The sequence below is a fragment of the Stegodyphus dumicola genome, chromosome 11 (assembly GCF_044657685.1).
Source record: "Stegodyphus dumicola isolate Sdum_Otavi_A_Nest chromosome 11, ASM4465768v1".
NCBI classification, from domain to species: Eukaryota; Metazoa; Arthropoda; class Arachnida; order Araneae; family Eresidae; genus Stegodyphus; species Stegodyphus dumicola.
In genome coordinates this window covers 25,329,583-25,344,744 of record NC_140778.1, presented here as the reverse complement: position 1 = coordinate 25,344,744, position 15,162 = coordinate 25,329,583, and the positions used below count along the sequence as shown (strand labels likewise).

The 15,162-nt window shown below is 31.7% G+C and overlaps 1 protein-coding gene across 1 annotated transcript in view; it reads right to left on the bottom strand.

Moving 5' to 3' along the window:
- TER94 (Transitional endoplasmic reticulum ATPase TER94) overlaps nucleotides 1-15,162 on the bottom strand; it is a 95,012-nt gene that overhangs the window by 49,091 nt on the left and 30,759 nt on the right. The window contains exons 5-6 of the mRNA XM_085826600.1: nucleotides 10,023-10,215; nucleotides 6,106-6,237 (exon numbers count right to left, since the gene is read on the bottom strand). Of these exons, the coding sequence (XP_085682726.1) occupies nucleotides 6,106-6,237; nucleotides 10,023-10,215 (325 nt within the window). The remainder of the gene's footprint in view (nucleotides 1-6,105; nucleotides 6,238-10,022; nucleotides 10,216-15,162) is intronic.

Here is a 15,162-nt window from a genome sequence, read left to right as displayed (position 1 = left end):
AATTTCGGTGGAAACCGCGACAGTTCCATGACATGAGGGTGGCCATTATGAATGGTTTTTGTTTTTCCTGTGCTGTTCTTTTGTTTTTCGTGGAAGTAAATGCCTGGGAACTTCCAGACCCTCTTCCACTTCCATAAAGTCTGAATCCGCAGATTCAGAAATCATCTCATCAAGAGAGCTATTGCTGCGACTTCTATTTTTATTTGATGTTTTTTGTGTGGCAATTTTGGGCTTACTTTGAATAACTGTTTCTTTCTTTTGTACTATATGTGTCGCATTTTCTTTCTTCTTATTGGATGTAGACGGTTGGGTTTTATTTGGTAGGGTCTGTGTGCCTATTGATGTTTGGGTGGCAACTGTACGAGATGATTTAACAGCACTGGCATATGATGTATTTGGTCGAAGCTGTGTGCTCTGGACTAATCTTCTGGCTTCGGCATATGAGATGTTCCTCGTAACCTTTGCAGTCTGCACTTCTTTTTCCAATTTCCATTTTGGGCAGAGGCGTGAAAATGCTGGGTGCTCACCCTTGCAATTTATACAAAGAGGCGCAGCGGTACAATTTTCAGAATCGTGGCCAATCTGTGAGCATCGGACGCATGTGAGGTTGCCACAACAAGACGTCTTAGAATGGCCGAAACGCTGGCATTGGAAACATCGCATAGGGTTTGGAATATAAGGTCTTACAGGAATATTTAGATATCCGGCCTTAATATTCTTAGGCAGATCAGATGTGTTGAAGGTAAGGATCACGTGTTTCGTGTCTATCAATTTACCTTCCTAACGCATCTTGATCCGCCTTACACCGCAGACATTTTGTTCGTATAGCTCAGAAGCGATCTCTTCTTCAGAAACATACAGAAGGTCGAATTCTGAGATTACACCCCGACAATAGTTCAGTGACTTATGTGGTGTTACAGTGACATTCGCTTGCCCAAGTTTAGTTATCTGAAGTAAAGAAGCAGACTGGGTGGCTGAGTTTGTATCAATAAGCAAGTCTCCGGAGCGGAGACGCTTTATATTTCTCGGCTCACCAATACAAGATAGGATATATTTGTTTATTACGAAAGGAGACATCTTATGCATTTCGCCAGAAGGACTAGAGATGACTAGGAAACGGGGACTATTGTTATGATTTTTTTTATTTGAATCTGTACGTAATTTTTTTGCAGTAGACTTTTCAGAACTAGGTTGAGTGACTGGTTTAGCAGTAGACGTTTCAGAACTAGGTTGAGTGACTGGTTTAGCAGTAGATGTTTCAGAACTAGGTTGAGTGACTGGTTTAGCAGTAGAAGTTTCAGAACTATGTTGAGTGACTGGTTTAGCAGTAGAAGTTTCAGAACTAGGTTGAGTTACAGGAGTGACTTGAGTGACAGGAGTTACCTCGAAATCTTTTATTAAGTAGATATGAGAAGCCATAGTGAAAGAATAAAGATTCGGGTCCGACGGCCCCGCCCACCACGGAGCCCAACAAGGGAACACAGATTCCTGTGTTAGGGCTAGCCGGACCTATACGCAAACTGAAGCCCCACAGTCGGCTTTCCCAAAAGCAAGTACTCCCGAGAGCTTGACCCCAAGCCACTGACACAAGGACTAGTGACCAGCCGATTGACACCCGTGAGGACAACTAAGGTGCCTCCCGTTTAGCTGAAGCAGAGGCCAAAGTAGTGTGTTGGGGACAGTACCTCGCCCCTCAACTACCAGGACCCTCCTTTCCAGCGACACGGGTCTCCACGCACGGCAAACACGTGGGCAGTTTTCTCGCCACTCGAGAACTAGAGACAAGGTCTGTTCCAGTCTCTCGTGACGAGCCCCAAACTCCGTAGAGAGAAACCACAAGGGAGAAGGGAAGGGAAAAAGTACCAGCCAAGAGGAGAGGAGACGGAAAAGAGAATAGATCACTGGGGCTCCAGGATCGTGACACCCGTCTCACCAAGAAGATGATCCCCTGAAGGGCTAGGGTACCTCAGGATTGCCACACCCATACTCACAAAAGTGAGCCCCCTGAGGGCCAATTTCAGAAGAAAAGTCATACACTTCCACTCATATTGTGTTATTTTTGCATGTATGGTAATATTTTTTTTTAATGTAGTGTAAAAAAAAAAAAAAAAAAAAAAGAGGAAGATCTTCCATCTGCCAGAAATATGGTAAAAGTCATTGAAGAAAAGTGTCTTAACATTATTCATTGAAATTCTCAGTTTATGTTGCTTTATAAATATTTATTGTCAAAAACCACATGATCTATCATTTCTAATAAAACAGATTTTCTTCATATGACATATATGGCAGTATGCAAAGTTACGACATTTTTACCAAATTTAAGATTAGAACCACATAAAAATTCTTTCTTATACATACTTGCTCTATGGAAAAATATAATACGATCTGTAATCTGTTGCACATCTCATGACTTGGTTTGTTGGCCTATTGTTATATGTTATTTCACTGAGACACCATAATCACACAAACATAACCCAAGTAATTCATTCGTGAAATCATTTACTTTAGAACCCGAATTTTTTTCAGTTAACTTGACCTAATGTCATTTTACTACTATTATATTTCTACAATATTTCATTAAACTCATCACACACTTCAAAATTTAAAAAATTTTTATTTTATACTTAAAGAATATTTTTTGTAAGAACTTCTTTAACAGATTCTACAGCTATAATTTTATCATCACAATTATCCGATCGTAATCCCAATACAATACAGTATTACCATTACACAATAAGAACTATCCAACCAATTGTAAGAAAACTGTTAAATACAGTAAATTTTCTTAAAGCATCCACTTCTGAAAATGATCAATACAATGTTACCATTACACAATAAGAATTATCCAACCAATTGCAAGAAAACTGTTAAATACAGTAAATTTTCTTAAAGCATCCACTTCTGAAAATGACCAATACTCTTGGGAACTTATACAATAAAAAATAAGTATTGAACACTGCCTCTATACAAGACCAAAATTACTTGAAACCATGGGTGGTAATCTTAGAGAGGGATTCACTGTATTTACTTTTACTATAATTATCATTTTAACAATTTGTCTCTTACAGATGAAATTAGAAAATTACATAATGAAAATTTACAGTTATTATAGTTTAAGTTGGAAGTTTAGTTTAAATATCACGCTGAATAACAATCAAAAACAAAATCCAACATTAAGAATCAGAGTAATTTTTTTTAAAAACATTTTTCAGAAAGAATAATTTATAAGAAATAGACCAACCCAAATGGGTTTTCTCCCTTGTCCTGGCGCATTCCCGGTTGTCACCTTGATCACATCCGGAGGAGTAGGGACGAATTGCAGATACCTAACAATAGTTGGCTATTGCGGCATGTGTGCCTCATTTTCCAAATTAGAATTTTTAGATATTTTTATTTTTGAAACTGAGATTGAGTTTTAAAATTTTAGCATGTTTATCAAGCATAATTAATGTTCTAAATAATTATAAAGCTTATAAAATAAATTATACATCATAAAATAATTGTAATGCTTTCAGGTCTGGATAATTTTTAAGCTTTTTCTATGTTAGGAAATTTATATCTACTTCTTTTAAAAAATAATATTTTAAATCTGAACTAATAGGAAAATTCAAACAAATGATTTTCTCTTACAATTTTTATGCTTTTGATTGGTGTAAATAAGAAAAAATACTAAAATCCATAAGATGATTTTTGAAATTCCATTCCATGCACCGCTATTATACTGGGCCTAGCCTGCGTGAATGAATTTTTGAAAGTTTTTATTTTAAATTCTTAATTATACTGCTTTTTTTAAATTATAGGTGAATATTATAGCATAATATTCTACAAAGGAGTTTTATTTCAATAATATTTCATAATACATCATAGTGATAAACACTTAACACTTCGATAATTTTTATGCATTTATTCTAATGTTAAAAATTGTATTTAACTGTAATAATTAATTGTGCTAATATTTTATAGTGATTATTTTTTATTTCTAGTTTTGCACAAGTTTTCGTATTTATTGTGAATATATTTAATAAGCTCAAAAGGGCGGCAGCTCAGGAAAGCTGTTAGTTTCGAAACTGCATTTTGCTTTGTTTCACTATAAATGTCTGTTTCACTTTGCAAACTGTTGCCACCAAATATTATTGCCCTGTATTATATTTAAAGAAATTAAATAATGAAGAATCTGCATGAATGCACGTATGTTTCTCGCATTGTGAAAAAACGACGGAATTTAGAGCCATCAAATTTTTAATAACGTAATCCTCCACTCGAACATGGGCACCTGAACGACCTAATTTCGAATTTCTTTTAATCCACTTCATATTTTGTAACTTTAACGAAGTTTTGATTAACAAACTCAACTAGTTCAAAGAGAGCAATGGCAACCCTATACAGAAAATAACATTTTTATCTCCAGCACAGAAATTCTAAAGATATGCCATTTTCAAATATTTTGAGATATTGCTCTTGAATTGAATTTTATGGGGTTTACTTGCAAAGAACATGATATTTAATAAATAAAGGTAACACAGAAAATGTCATAAAAAAACGCTGCTTTGGGCGTAATATAAAATCAAATCTGAGTGTTTCCAAAGTTTATCTTTTCTTTTTTTCCTCATTACACTCAGAAAAGTTTATGCTCCAAATTTTATGAACTAATAAAATAAATAATCATCTTGTAATGTTAATAATTAATGATCATATAATCAAATAAAGGATTGTCTTGATATCTTATAATAATTTAAAAAACTACTGCCTGAAAATACTCATAAAATAAAACTATGAGTTCTTGTTTAATTTTACCTTATTTGTTTTAAAGCATTATGTGCTATCAATATTATTTAATTTTACTTTATTTGTACACAGAAATAAGTTTGTAAGTTTTACATTTAGAATTTTTACCGTTCTACCAGAGTAAAGATGTTGGTACAAGAATTACGCGTGAAAAAAATGCGCAAAATGCAATAAAAAGTGCTTCAATGATATATATTAAATCTTATTTTCAAAAACTGTGACTTTCATAATCTCATCACTTATACAACGTATCATATTTAATAATTAAAAACAGTTATATGATGATACAAACGCCATAGGTTTCCGTATTAAAGTAAGCCAGATCGTCCCTACTCTTTCTTGCGGACATGTGGGTGACGCACGCTCTACCCACTGAGTTAGTCTATCTCTTACAAGATCCATGCTGCTAACTGCAAATGGCAAATTCATTTGCACTTAACAGCTGACGAAGGTAGTTCAAAAACTATCAAAACAAGTACTGCAAAAGATTCTTAATGTTGTACTTTGTTTTTGATTAAGTAGGAAGGTTTCATAGAAATACAGAATTTATGGAAAGCACAAAACAATAAATAGTATACAAATTCCTCATAGCATGCCATATATTTTCACTTTCGAAAGTATCAATTCAAAGGCAAAGTTATGCACAGAATTTTACTTAAAATGTACTACAAAAATGCTTTATTATAGCCTACTGAAATCTCTAACGCTTCCATTTTGGATGGTTTTCATTTGTAGGGTATATTTCAGCACAATTTATTTGGTTTAAACCACAAATGAAAGATACCTGAAGTTTATCTTATAGAAAAATATGTCATAGGTCATTACATATAGTGAATTAAGACTTTATTTACATTTTCAGATATATTAAATAAAGAGCCGAAGAAAAACTAATTTACAACAAACTTGAAAGACAACTGGCTTTTAAGCTTTGTGTTTAATTATTATTTCTCTGAATCTTTTCAGAGTTCAGCAGAGTTGAGATAACAAGGGTTTTACAATATATTTATTAAAATTTTGTAAATTCAAGAATTATCTTGGCTGCTTGGTCACTGATACATTCAAAGTAGATTAGGATGTTATAACTGGAGTAATTCAGCCACTTAGTACTAAATACATATTAGGTTCACGTATCAATTTTAATCTCGTTTTAAATTCTTCAAATTTACAAACATGATTTATATCTTCACTAGATAGGAAAATAAATATGAATTTTTTAACTGCAGGAAAGTCAGAAATATCAGAAAAATATATCGAAATACCAGAAAAAGTTTTCAAACCAAGAACAAAAAATAAACTTTATCAATACAGGGTCTGTCTTACCTTAACACCAATAGCACGGAATAGGCTAGGATGTCTTAGCGGTAATTCTACCATTTCTTTGATTTGGGCCAACTGCTTACGGCATCCACCAACATCGTCATAGCCAACTGCATTCAGTGTTTCCTCTTCTTCCTAGAATAAATAATCTAACTTAGATCTCATTGAACATTTAACAAAAAAAAAAATTTTTTTAAAACAATTAAAGAAATATCTAGATATAGGTAACAAAAAAAAGTTATGCTTAATACACATTAACAGTTTAGTAGTACAGCTTAGCATTCATAAAACAATTTGGAGTTCTTTCAGATTATCCACATTCCTATGGAAAGTCTCCAGCTCTCAGACTTCGTGAATTGGCAGAAAATAATTGGATGGCTATCTTTACAACTCACAGACACTATCCTGTCTATAAATAATGAAAAACAAGAAATATTATATAAAAAATCAAAAATTTGTAGAGTCAATATTTGTAACGTTTCAGCCAGTGGATAGTAATCAACAAAATGAAGGTATATAAAGTACGTAAATATGCATATGTGATACAAGCATGCATGAATTAGTTCCTGTTTCATGCTATACTCAAATAATGCACCCAAAATAAAACAATGCTACTAATCTGAAATTAGGACTGTAGATAAAGAAAAAGTACTCAGGTTTCTACAGGGTTTGTACTCATTTCTGCACACGGAAATTAAGTACTTTTAAGGACCATTAATGAAAAAAATTAAGGACCTATAAGTATATGGAAACTGATTAAATTCAATTAAAAATATTATTCTATGCCTGAATTTCACTTTTCTAATACCATCCTAAAAATAAAATAGATCCATAAGTACCGTCTTTTTCTGAAAATAAGACACTTTCTTTTATGGTCCAAAATACACGCTAGGGCTTATTTTCGGGGGAGGGCAAAAATAAAAGTATATTTTTATTTAATATTTATTTTACACAGAATACAGAAATTTAAATCTATTCAATTACAGCCACGTCATCTTCTTCTGGAACATCGTTATAAATAAAATTTTCAATTATATTCTGATTTTCTTCCAAATACATTTCCTGTTGAATCATTGGTTCGAATCTCTCAAGTCTTGTGATATAGCTATCGTTGCTGTGCCGTATGCGTCTCGGGGGTTTCGGTTCAGCCCAAGTTTCACCCCGACGAGAGTCTGCCGACGCTAACGGATGATGATGCCTTTTCTGTGAACATATCTCTCTCGGAGCAAACGGTGAACTGGTTAAGATAAATCCAAGAATTAATTTGAAACGAACTGTAGAGGTAAACAATTTCTCGGAATATTTCGTTTCAACAGCATTTTTTAACGAATTCTTTTTGTCACATTATTTTAACTAGGAATTATTTTCGGGGGATGTCTTATTTTACAAAAAGTTCCGAAAATCACAATAGGGCTTATTTTTGGAGGATGTCGTATTTTCAGAAAAAGATGGTAGCATGCATTATTACCAAATGTAAATTTATTAACATAATTATTAATAAGTTTGGGAATAAAATCATGCAGTTTATCAAGTAGCATTAAATATTTTACACTTATAATAGGTTGGACATATTTGAAAGAAGATATGTGACATTTACGTTTTACTAATAGTTAGCTTTATGTTGGTTTTTTTATGTTGATTTTTGAAATATATATATGGTAAAGGCCGGTTACAGAGTTGATGTGGCAGAATTTTTAGAATTTAGTGACACACTAAACAACAAAATCTAGAAATGGCGAAACTTTTAGAATTTAGACAGGCATTGGAAGCAGAATTTAGAAAGGCACTATGCAGTCGAATTTAAGATCCACAGAGATTGCATCAAATGGGAAAATGCGTATGATGCATAGCTCTGTGTATGATGCATTAAAACATATTAGATGGATCTTTTTAATTGTAAGTTTTCAATTTCTTTATTAATAAAAAAATCTCCTATAATGCCTGCCCAAGTGATATGATTAGAAGCATTTTTGTATTTTCCATGCTTGTGTCTCGTGAAAAGTAGAGAAAATAAAGGGAAGATAAACATGTTAAGAGAAAGATTCTAGTATCAGGAGTAAAATACTCAAATATTATTCATGTCTTCATTGTTCTTCCAGACGTTCTCCAAAAAGTAAGAAATTCATCGCAAACATTCTGTAAAATACATCCATTACCCATTGATACCATGGAGACATTTTTCACTTTGTCACATATTTCTCAAATCTTCTAGAATCGTGGGTCTATAAAGCTTGCCTTCAAATCCTTCTAAATTTTGCAAGCTGCAATGTCAAAAATACTAAAGAAAAATTATCCCAACAATTCTGTAACAGCAAAAACCCAGAAATATTTTGGAAAAAAAAAAAAAAAAAGGGAGGGAAAAAGTATAAAATTACTTTATAGATGAAACTGATGCACATTCTGAGAATTTTGAATATTCTGAGACAATTACATGGGAAAAACGCTTACTATGAAAAAATTAAAAAGAAGATATTTTTAATTAATTACATAGTTAATTTTGCTTTTGCTAAGAGTTGTTTCATAAATTGTGCTTTATAGCATTATACCTTGTTTATTTTTCAGATTCAAAATATTGTATAATAAGTTGCCAAAATAAAACTTTACAATATGACAGTGGAAAATAAAAATGTTTTATTTTGATGTTATTTTTTAAATACAATTCCAATATGTTACCATTATTTTAATGAAATTTATCAAAGTTATGATGTTTTTAAAAAAATTGTCGAAAAATTGATTTTGGAATTAAAAATTTTCTCTAGAAACTGGTCTTAAAATCGTCAAAATGTTGACAAGTCGCCAAATTTAGAACCGTTTAATAAAAGAATTCACATTCCCAAAAGCGAAAATTGTTCAAGAGCTCTTTATTACAAAAAATTAATTTCAAAATGCTTATGTTTCACTTCTTGCTTAGAAACTCGAGTATCCCGTCATTTATATTAAAAATAGAAACAAATTATAACCCATTCAAAAGATAACCATATAAGTCAGTGAATCGCCAAAAATATTCCTCCAAAATGCTAACTCACACTCAAAATGGCAGTTATAAAAACAGAAATTTCAGATGATTAAAATTAAGGACATTCTACTGGTTTGGGCCAAAATTAAGGACTTTTAAGGACCAAAAAACGATTCCAAAAAATTTAATGACTTTTAAGGACTCTTTAAGGACCGTGCAAACCCTGCTTCTAGGTACAGCTACCCATATAAGCCTATATGGCAAGATTTTAAATTCAATGTTCAATTTTGCCAACACTAGCAAACATGTGCAATAGTTGCTAGTACAGAAGTACCAATAATTTTACTAATATCTGTCCTCAAACTTAATCATCCAAATGCTTTTGCACACCCAATTATTGTTTATAAAGAAAGATTATTTTTTTAAGAGCAAGTCCTTATATCTGTTTCTCTACAATTTTATGTTACTGTAACTGTTGAATTTATGGAAACATACAACATTCAGAAGGTTAATTAAAAAAAAAACAGAAAGAAAGAAAGAAAGAAAGAAAAGACTCCTTCATTTCACATGCTCAACATTTTTCAAAATCGTGGGAAAATAACCTCTACCCATTTCTGAATAATGCAATTGTTAATTGCTGTTCACAAAATCTGAAAGCTAGTCTGAAGCAACTAAAAAAGAGCCTTTACATTTTTGTTGTCTTAGAACTTCTCCCAAACTAGTATATTTTGTTTTTGAAGTGTAAAATACCTCATCAGGCAAAATAAAGAATTATAACAAAAATTTAATTTCTTAATGAATGTGCAGAGTTCACATTTTGATATGTGAACTTATTTTGATATGTGAACTTAACTATTTTTTCTTAATGAATGTGCAGAGTTCACATTTTGTGAAGATCAGCATTTTAACTGAAGATCACCTATATTGAAAACATGTACATTCAATAGGAAGCATAACAACTCACTTCTCTTTTAATAGGATCACCTTCACAGTGAATCATGGTATCTGGAGCAACGATGCAATAGGGGCTAGGGTCAGTCTCCACAACCTTGAATTCCACGGCCCTCATGCCTCCTCTGACCAAGAAAAGATCTCCTTTGTGAATAGGTCGATATGCTTCGAGGAAATAGGGTTTCAAATACACGTCAAACAAACTCCTGAAATAGTAACGACAAAGATTAAAATGCATACTTGCGTTATATACTGTCTAATAGCAAACACTTTCACTGATAAATTGCAAGTAGCAAAAGCAATCATTAATACAAGTTTATGTTACTTTTTTACCATCAGTGTTTGTAAAAAAAAAAAAAAAAAAAAGAAGAGAGAGAGAGAGTGAGAGAAAGAAAATGAATAAATTGATAAATTTATTAACTATTCATAAGATCTTAACTTCATATATAAAACATTAAGCAACCTTAAAATAGTGCTGGATCATAATAAAACACTAAAGTTAATTAATATATAAATTTATGCACACAAAGACAAAAATCAAAATTCAATCAGGAAAAAAGAAAAATAAAAGGCTCATTAAGTGTTCTCACACAGAGCAGAGAACAGGTGGATAAGAGATAATTACTAATGCTATCTATCACCTTGGCATTATTTTGCGACTTTTTACAGATGAAAAGTTTAAAGTTACTAATCAGATGCAAGCTGGTGGTTTTCGCAAGAGATTTCCAAACTAATCATATTTGTCATAAGCTGACAAACATTATCAACATATGAAAAGAGACTTCAGCAATTTAAAATAAAAGAGTTTTAGTTATTAAATAAGGATTACATTAAAAAAAAAACACATTCATCTTTAAAGCTTTCTGTAATTTTTACATGCTCTGTAAATTCATGTAGTGGTGATTCAAAAAAAGATATTTAAAGAAAATACCTCTTTCTTAAAGAGCTATGATTTCTAAAAAATAGTTTTAATTTTATAATTTCCGCATGTTATCTACTAGCTTTAACCCTCTCAGGGTTTTGAGAAACAGAAGATTTTTTCTAAAGCATTAGTATTTTTATCAAAAAAGCTTTTGAAACGTGTCAATGTTTTCTTCACTGAAATGCACCGAAAGTGTTAAGCTCTTTTGGTACTTTTCCGTTTCGCCGCCGCAAATCTCACCAAGGAGAAAAAATTTTAGTTCTAAGAATGTTTTATTTTGAAGGCAAAAACATATTAATATGATTTGAAATTTTGTAAAAAGCCAATAAATAAAGACACTAAATTTGTAGAAAGACATTAATTTAAGAATTTACTATGCTTTCATGGTTCAACATCCCAATTCGGCGGTTCGTATCACGTGACCCAAAGTGATCTCATCTCGCGTAAACTACGCTACAAAAATATAATTCTCTCAGTAATTATCTACATTAATGTCAAATTAAATCTTAAAATATAAGAATTATTTCAATTCGTACAAATAGCTTATTCAGAAATTATGTAAAACCACAGTGCTTTACTTTGCTAGTGCATTCTCATTAGAATTGATGAATTTAACCTTTAATTTTACCTTTCCTATATTTTAGCCTTCGGGTGAGTGGTGGTTGCATCCTAATTGACTTAATTACCTCAAATGGTCTTAAGGTATGATATTTAACTATCTTTTGTAAACATTCTATGTAATTGTATGCCAACATTGAAAGAAGCAATAAATCTGATAAGAAATGGCTGCGACTTGTTTTGAAAATGAAGCATAAAAAAGGTTACCAGCGAAAATATTCCGTTTGGCATTAGTTGTACCATTATTGGTGACTTTATCGTTTGCGCCGGCAAAACGAAAAAGTACCGCTTTTTTTTTTTAATCTGCCCACATGTCTGATCATCAGATGAACTTATTACTGTCAGCTGAAAAAGTATCAATATTAAAAAGTATTAAAGTTTGCCCTTTGGAAGCTTGAGAAGACGTATATTAGCATTTCAAAATTGATCCAGCTCGTAACAGTAATTGTTCACTTTAGTCAGGGATTATGATATGATAATAACGTGTTTCAATAAACAATATTTCTAATGCGCTTCTCTTTTGTTACTTAATTTACCTATAGTATGATTGCTTACCTAGAATAGACGGAATTTTTTCTTACTGAAGCAATATGATTTTCTAGGCTTTTCCTTATTTTTTAAAATATCCTACAAATGTAGAAAATTTCTTGTGTAATTTTTTTTTTTTTTTTTTTGTTTAGTTTAAACATTTTTTTGTTGTATTTTATGTACTAAGGTGTAAAAATGAAGCCTGAAAAGTACAAAATTTTAAATTTTGTGAAATTAACATCACTGTCGGTATATGGAAAAAAAAATTACCATTTATTTATTTTAACTGAGTATTATTAATTGCATATTCTTATGAATGAGTAATTTTCATTCAACGTCAAGAGTTCTATTTCACATATTTTCTTTAATGAAAATAATTTGTCATTAGCTAATAACATTACTTTTGTTTCCTTTTTCAAATGACTAATAGATTATAACAGTTAGGGGAAAAAAAAAGAAAAGAAAAGAAAAAGAAAGAAAGAAATTCAATAAAGCATTCAAACACTACATCATAGGTGAAAATAACCAAATTCCGTAATATCATGTTTACATGACGACATGCGTGTTCCAAATGACTTTGAAAAAGTTCAAAGAATGTCATTTGTTAGAATCTTAGAAAAGGAGGCATTTTGTGATCATACACAGGGTTACACATCTAAACATTTTTTCAACAGTTATGATTTCATTTTAAATAAAAAATTAAATTTAATTAACATAGTTAATTTTTTAGATAAGAACAGTTTTGAGAACAAATATATAATAGACACCAGAATGCACTTTAATTAACCATAATTCCATATTATTTTAGTGCACATTACATCTATTTGTTACTCTAAAATATCAGGAAAACATTTTTAGAATTAGGAAAGTAATTAGCAAATTGTAAGAAATTATGAAGCAATTTCAGAATTTTTTTACATTTTTCAAAATTTGTAAGAATTAAGAAAGCTTAGTATGTACTACTAGGAATAATAATAAACTTATGTAAAATATGAAAACATATGTAGGATAAACCGTACCAAATGATGCAAGATATAAAAGAGATTTGCTTTTTTATGTTATTAAAGCAACTGTACTTGCACTTTTACTAGTAGTCTAAAAAATACAGTATTTTAAATCAATGATTACAGCTAAAATAAAAACTATCTAAACTTTCTGTATTTCTACAGACATTGCAAGATATCTGTTTAAGTACAGGGTGATCAAAAAGTCAGTATAAATTTGAAAACTTAATAAATCACGGAATAATGTAGATAGAGAGGTTAAAAATTGACACACATACTTAGAATGACATGGGGTTTTATTAGAAAAGCAATAATCTGATCAGAAAAGCAATAATTAGCATAACAAATTAAGACAAAGCAAAGATGATGTTCTTTACAGGAAATGCTCAATATGTTCACCATCATTCCTCAACAATAGCTGTAGTCGAGGAATAATGTTGTGAACAGCACTGTAAAGCATGTCCGGAGTTATGGTGAGGCATTAGCGTCAGATGTTGTCTTTCAGCATCCCTAGAGATGTCGGTCGATCACGATACACTTGCGACTTCAGGTAACCCCAATGCCAATAATCGCATGGACTGAGGTCTGGGGACCTGGGACGACAAGCATGACGAAAGTGGCTGCTGAGCAAACGATCATCACCAAACGACGCGCGCAAGAGATCTTTCACACGTCTAGCAATATGGGGTGCAGCGCCATCCTGCATAAAAATCATACGTTCCAGCAGGTGTTTATCAGCCAGGCTGGGGACGATGCGATTCTGTAACATATCGGCGTACCTCTCACCCGTCACGGTAGCAGTTACAAAACCAGAATCACGCATTTTCTCGAAGAAAAAAGGCCTGATAACAGTATTTTTTTTTTCTTGGTTCTAATAAAACCCCATGTCATTCTAAGTATGTGTGTCAATTTTTACCTCTCTATCTACATTATTCCGTGATTTATTAAGTTTTCAAATTTATACTGACTTTTTGATCACCCGGTACTTATTAAATGCTAAAGGAAATTATTTGTAAATTACGTAACACTAATTTCTTGAAAAGTTATTCATGGCTTCAGCGCACATTAGATTTTCTTTTGAAGATGAAATTCTGCTTCACGAATAAATTTTTCTTATGTACAAAGCTTTCGGTTTTCAGCATATACCAGTTTTGGTACGAAAATTGCCCTCAGGTCAGCAGATGATATTGCAGGTTGTTACTTACAACCCTCGCATTGTAACAGCTCTTTCTAATGATGGCTATTTCCCCATTACCAATTAAGCGTGATAAGAGGTCAAGGAAACTACAATACAGAATATTGCGATCCCAATGAATTCGAGAAGGAAAATGTGATGCAGAAAAAAACATTTGTAACGAATTTGGAGGATTCATAATGAGCTGACAGAATTTAGCAAAGCCATCATTCAATACGAAATAACACGATCTTAACGCTAAAATGGTTAAACTGATGGCTTAAAATGCCAAATCAATCGTCTTGACAATTCCAGACCTTGGACCATCTGAATTCTGTATCTCATTTCTGCTCTTATTTTCTTCACTTGATTGAATACATTCACCTTTAGCATTACTGTGAATAGTCAAAATATATATGTAATATAATGTCACAGCCATTCTAGAGTTTTAAAATTAAAACCCACTCTTTACTGACACGTTTCTCTTGCTCCTTTCTTTTTCATAAGAAATCTTTAACCTATAGCTTACAAAATTTTGCTAGGAGTGATCAGTGGCATTATCCCTATATTATTTTCAGCTTTATGTAACAGCTGTAGTTTTATGGATGAAAGAGTAAAGTTGCATTAGAGGCAAAAATAATATTTTCAACACAATTGAAGGACCGATTTATGCACACACAAGTGTATATTAAACAATTTGATAACTTAATATTAATCTGATAATTAAAGATTGGAAAAATAACAGTAAAAAAATTTTGCTTGTGTTTTATTACAAAGAATTTGCGGGTCAGATACGAGATTAAAAAAATCATAAATATATAACTATACCTTGCATATCAATTCTAAATCAAACATAAATAACATATATTATCAAAGGAAGTTAAGTTTTAGAGACAAGTGACTTTCT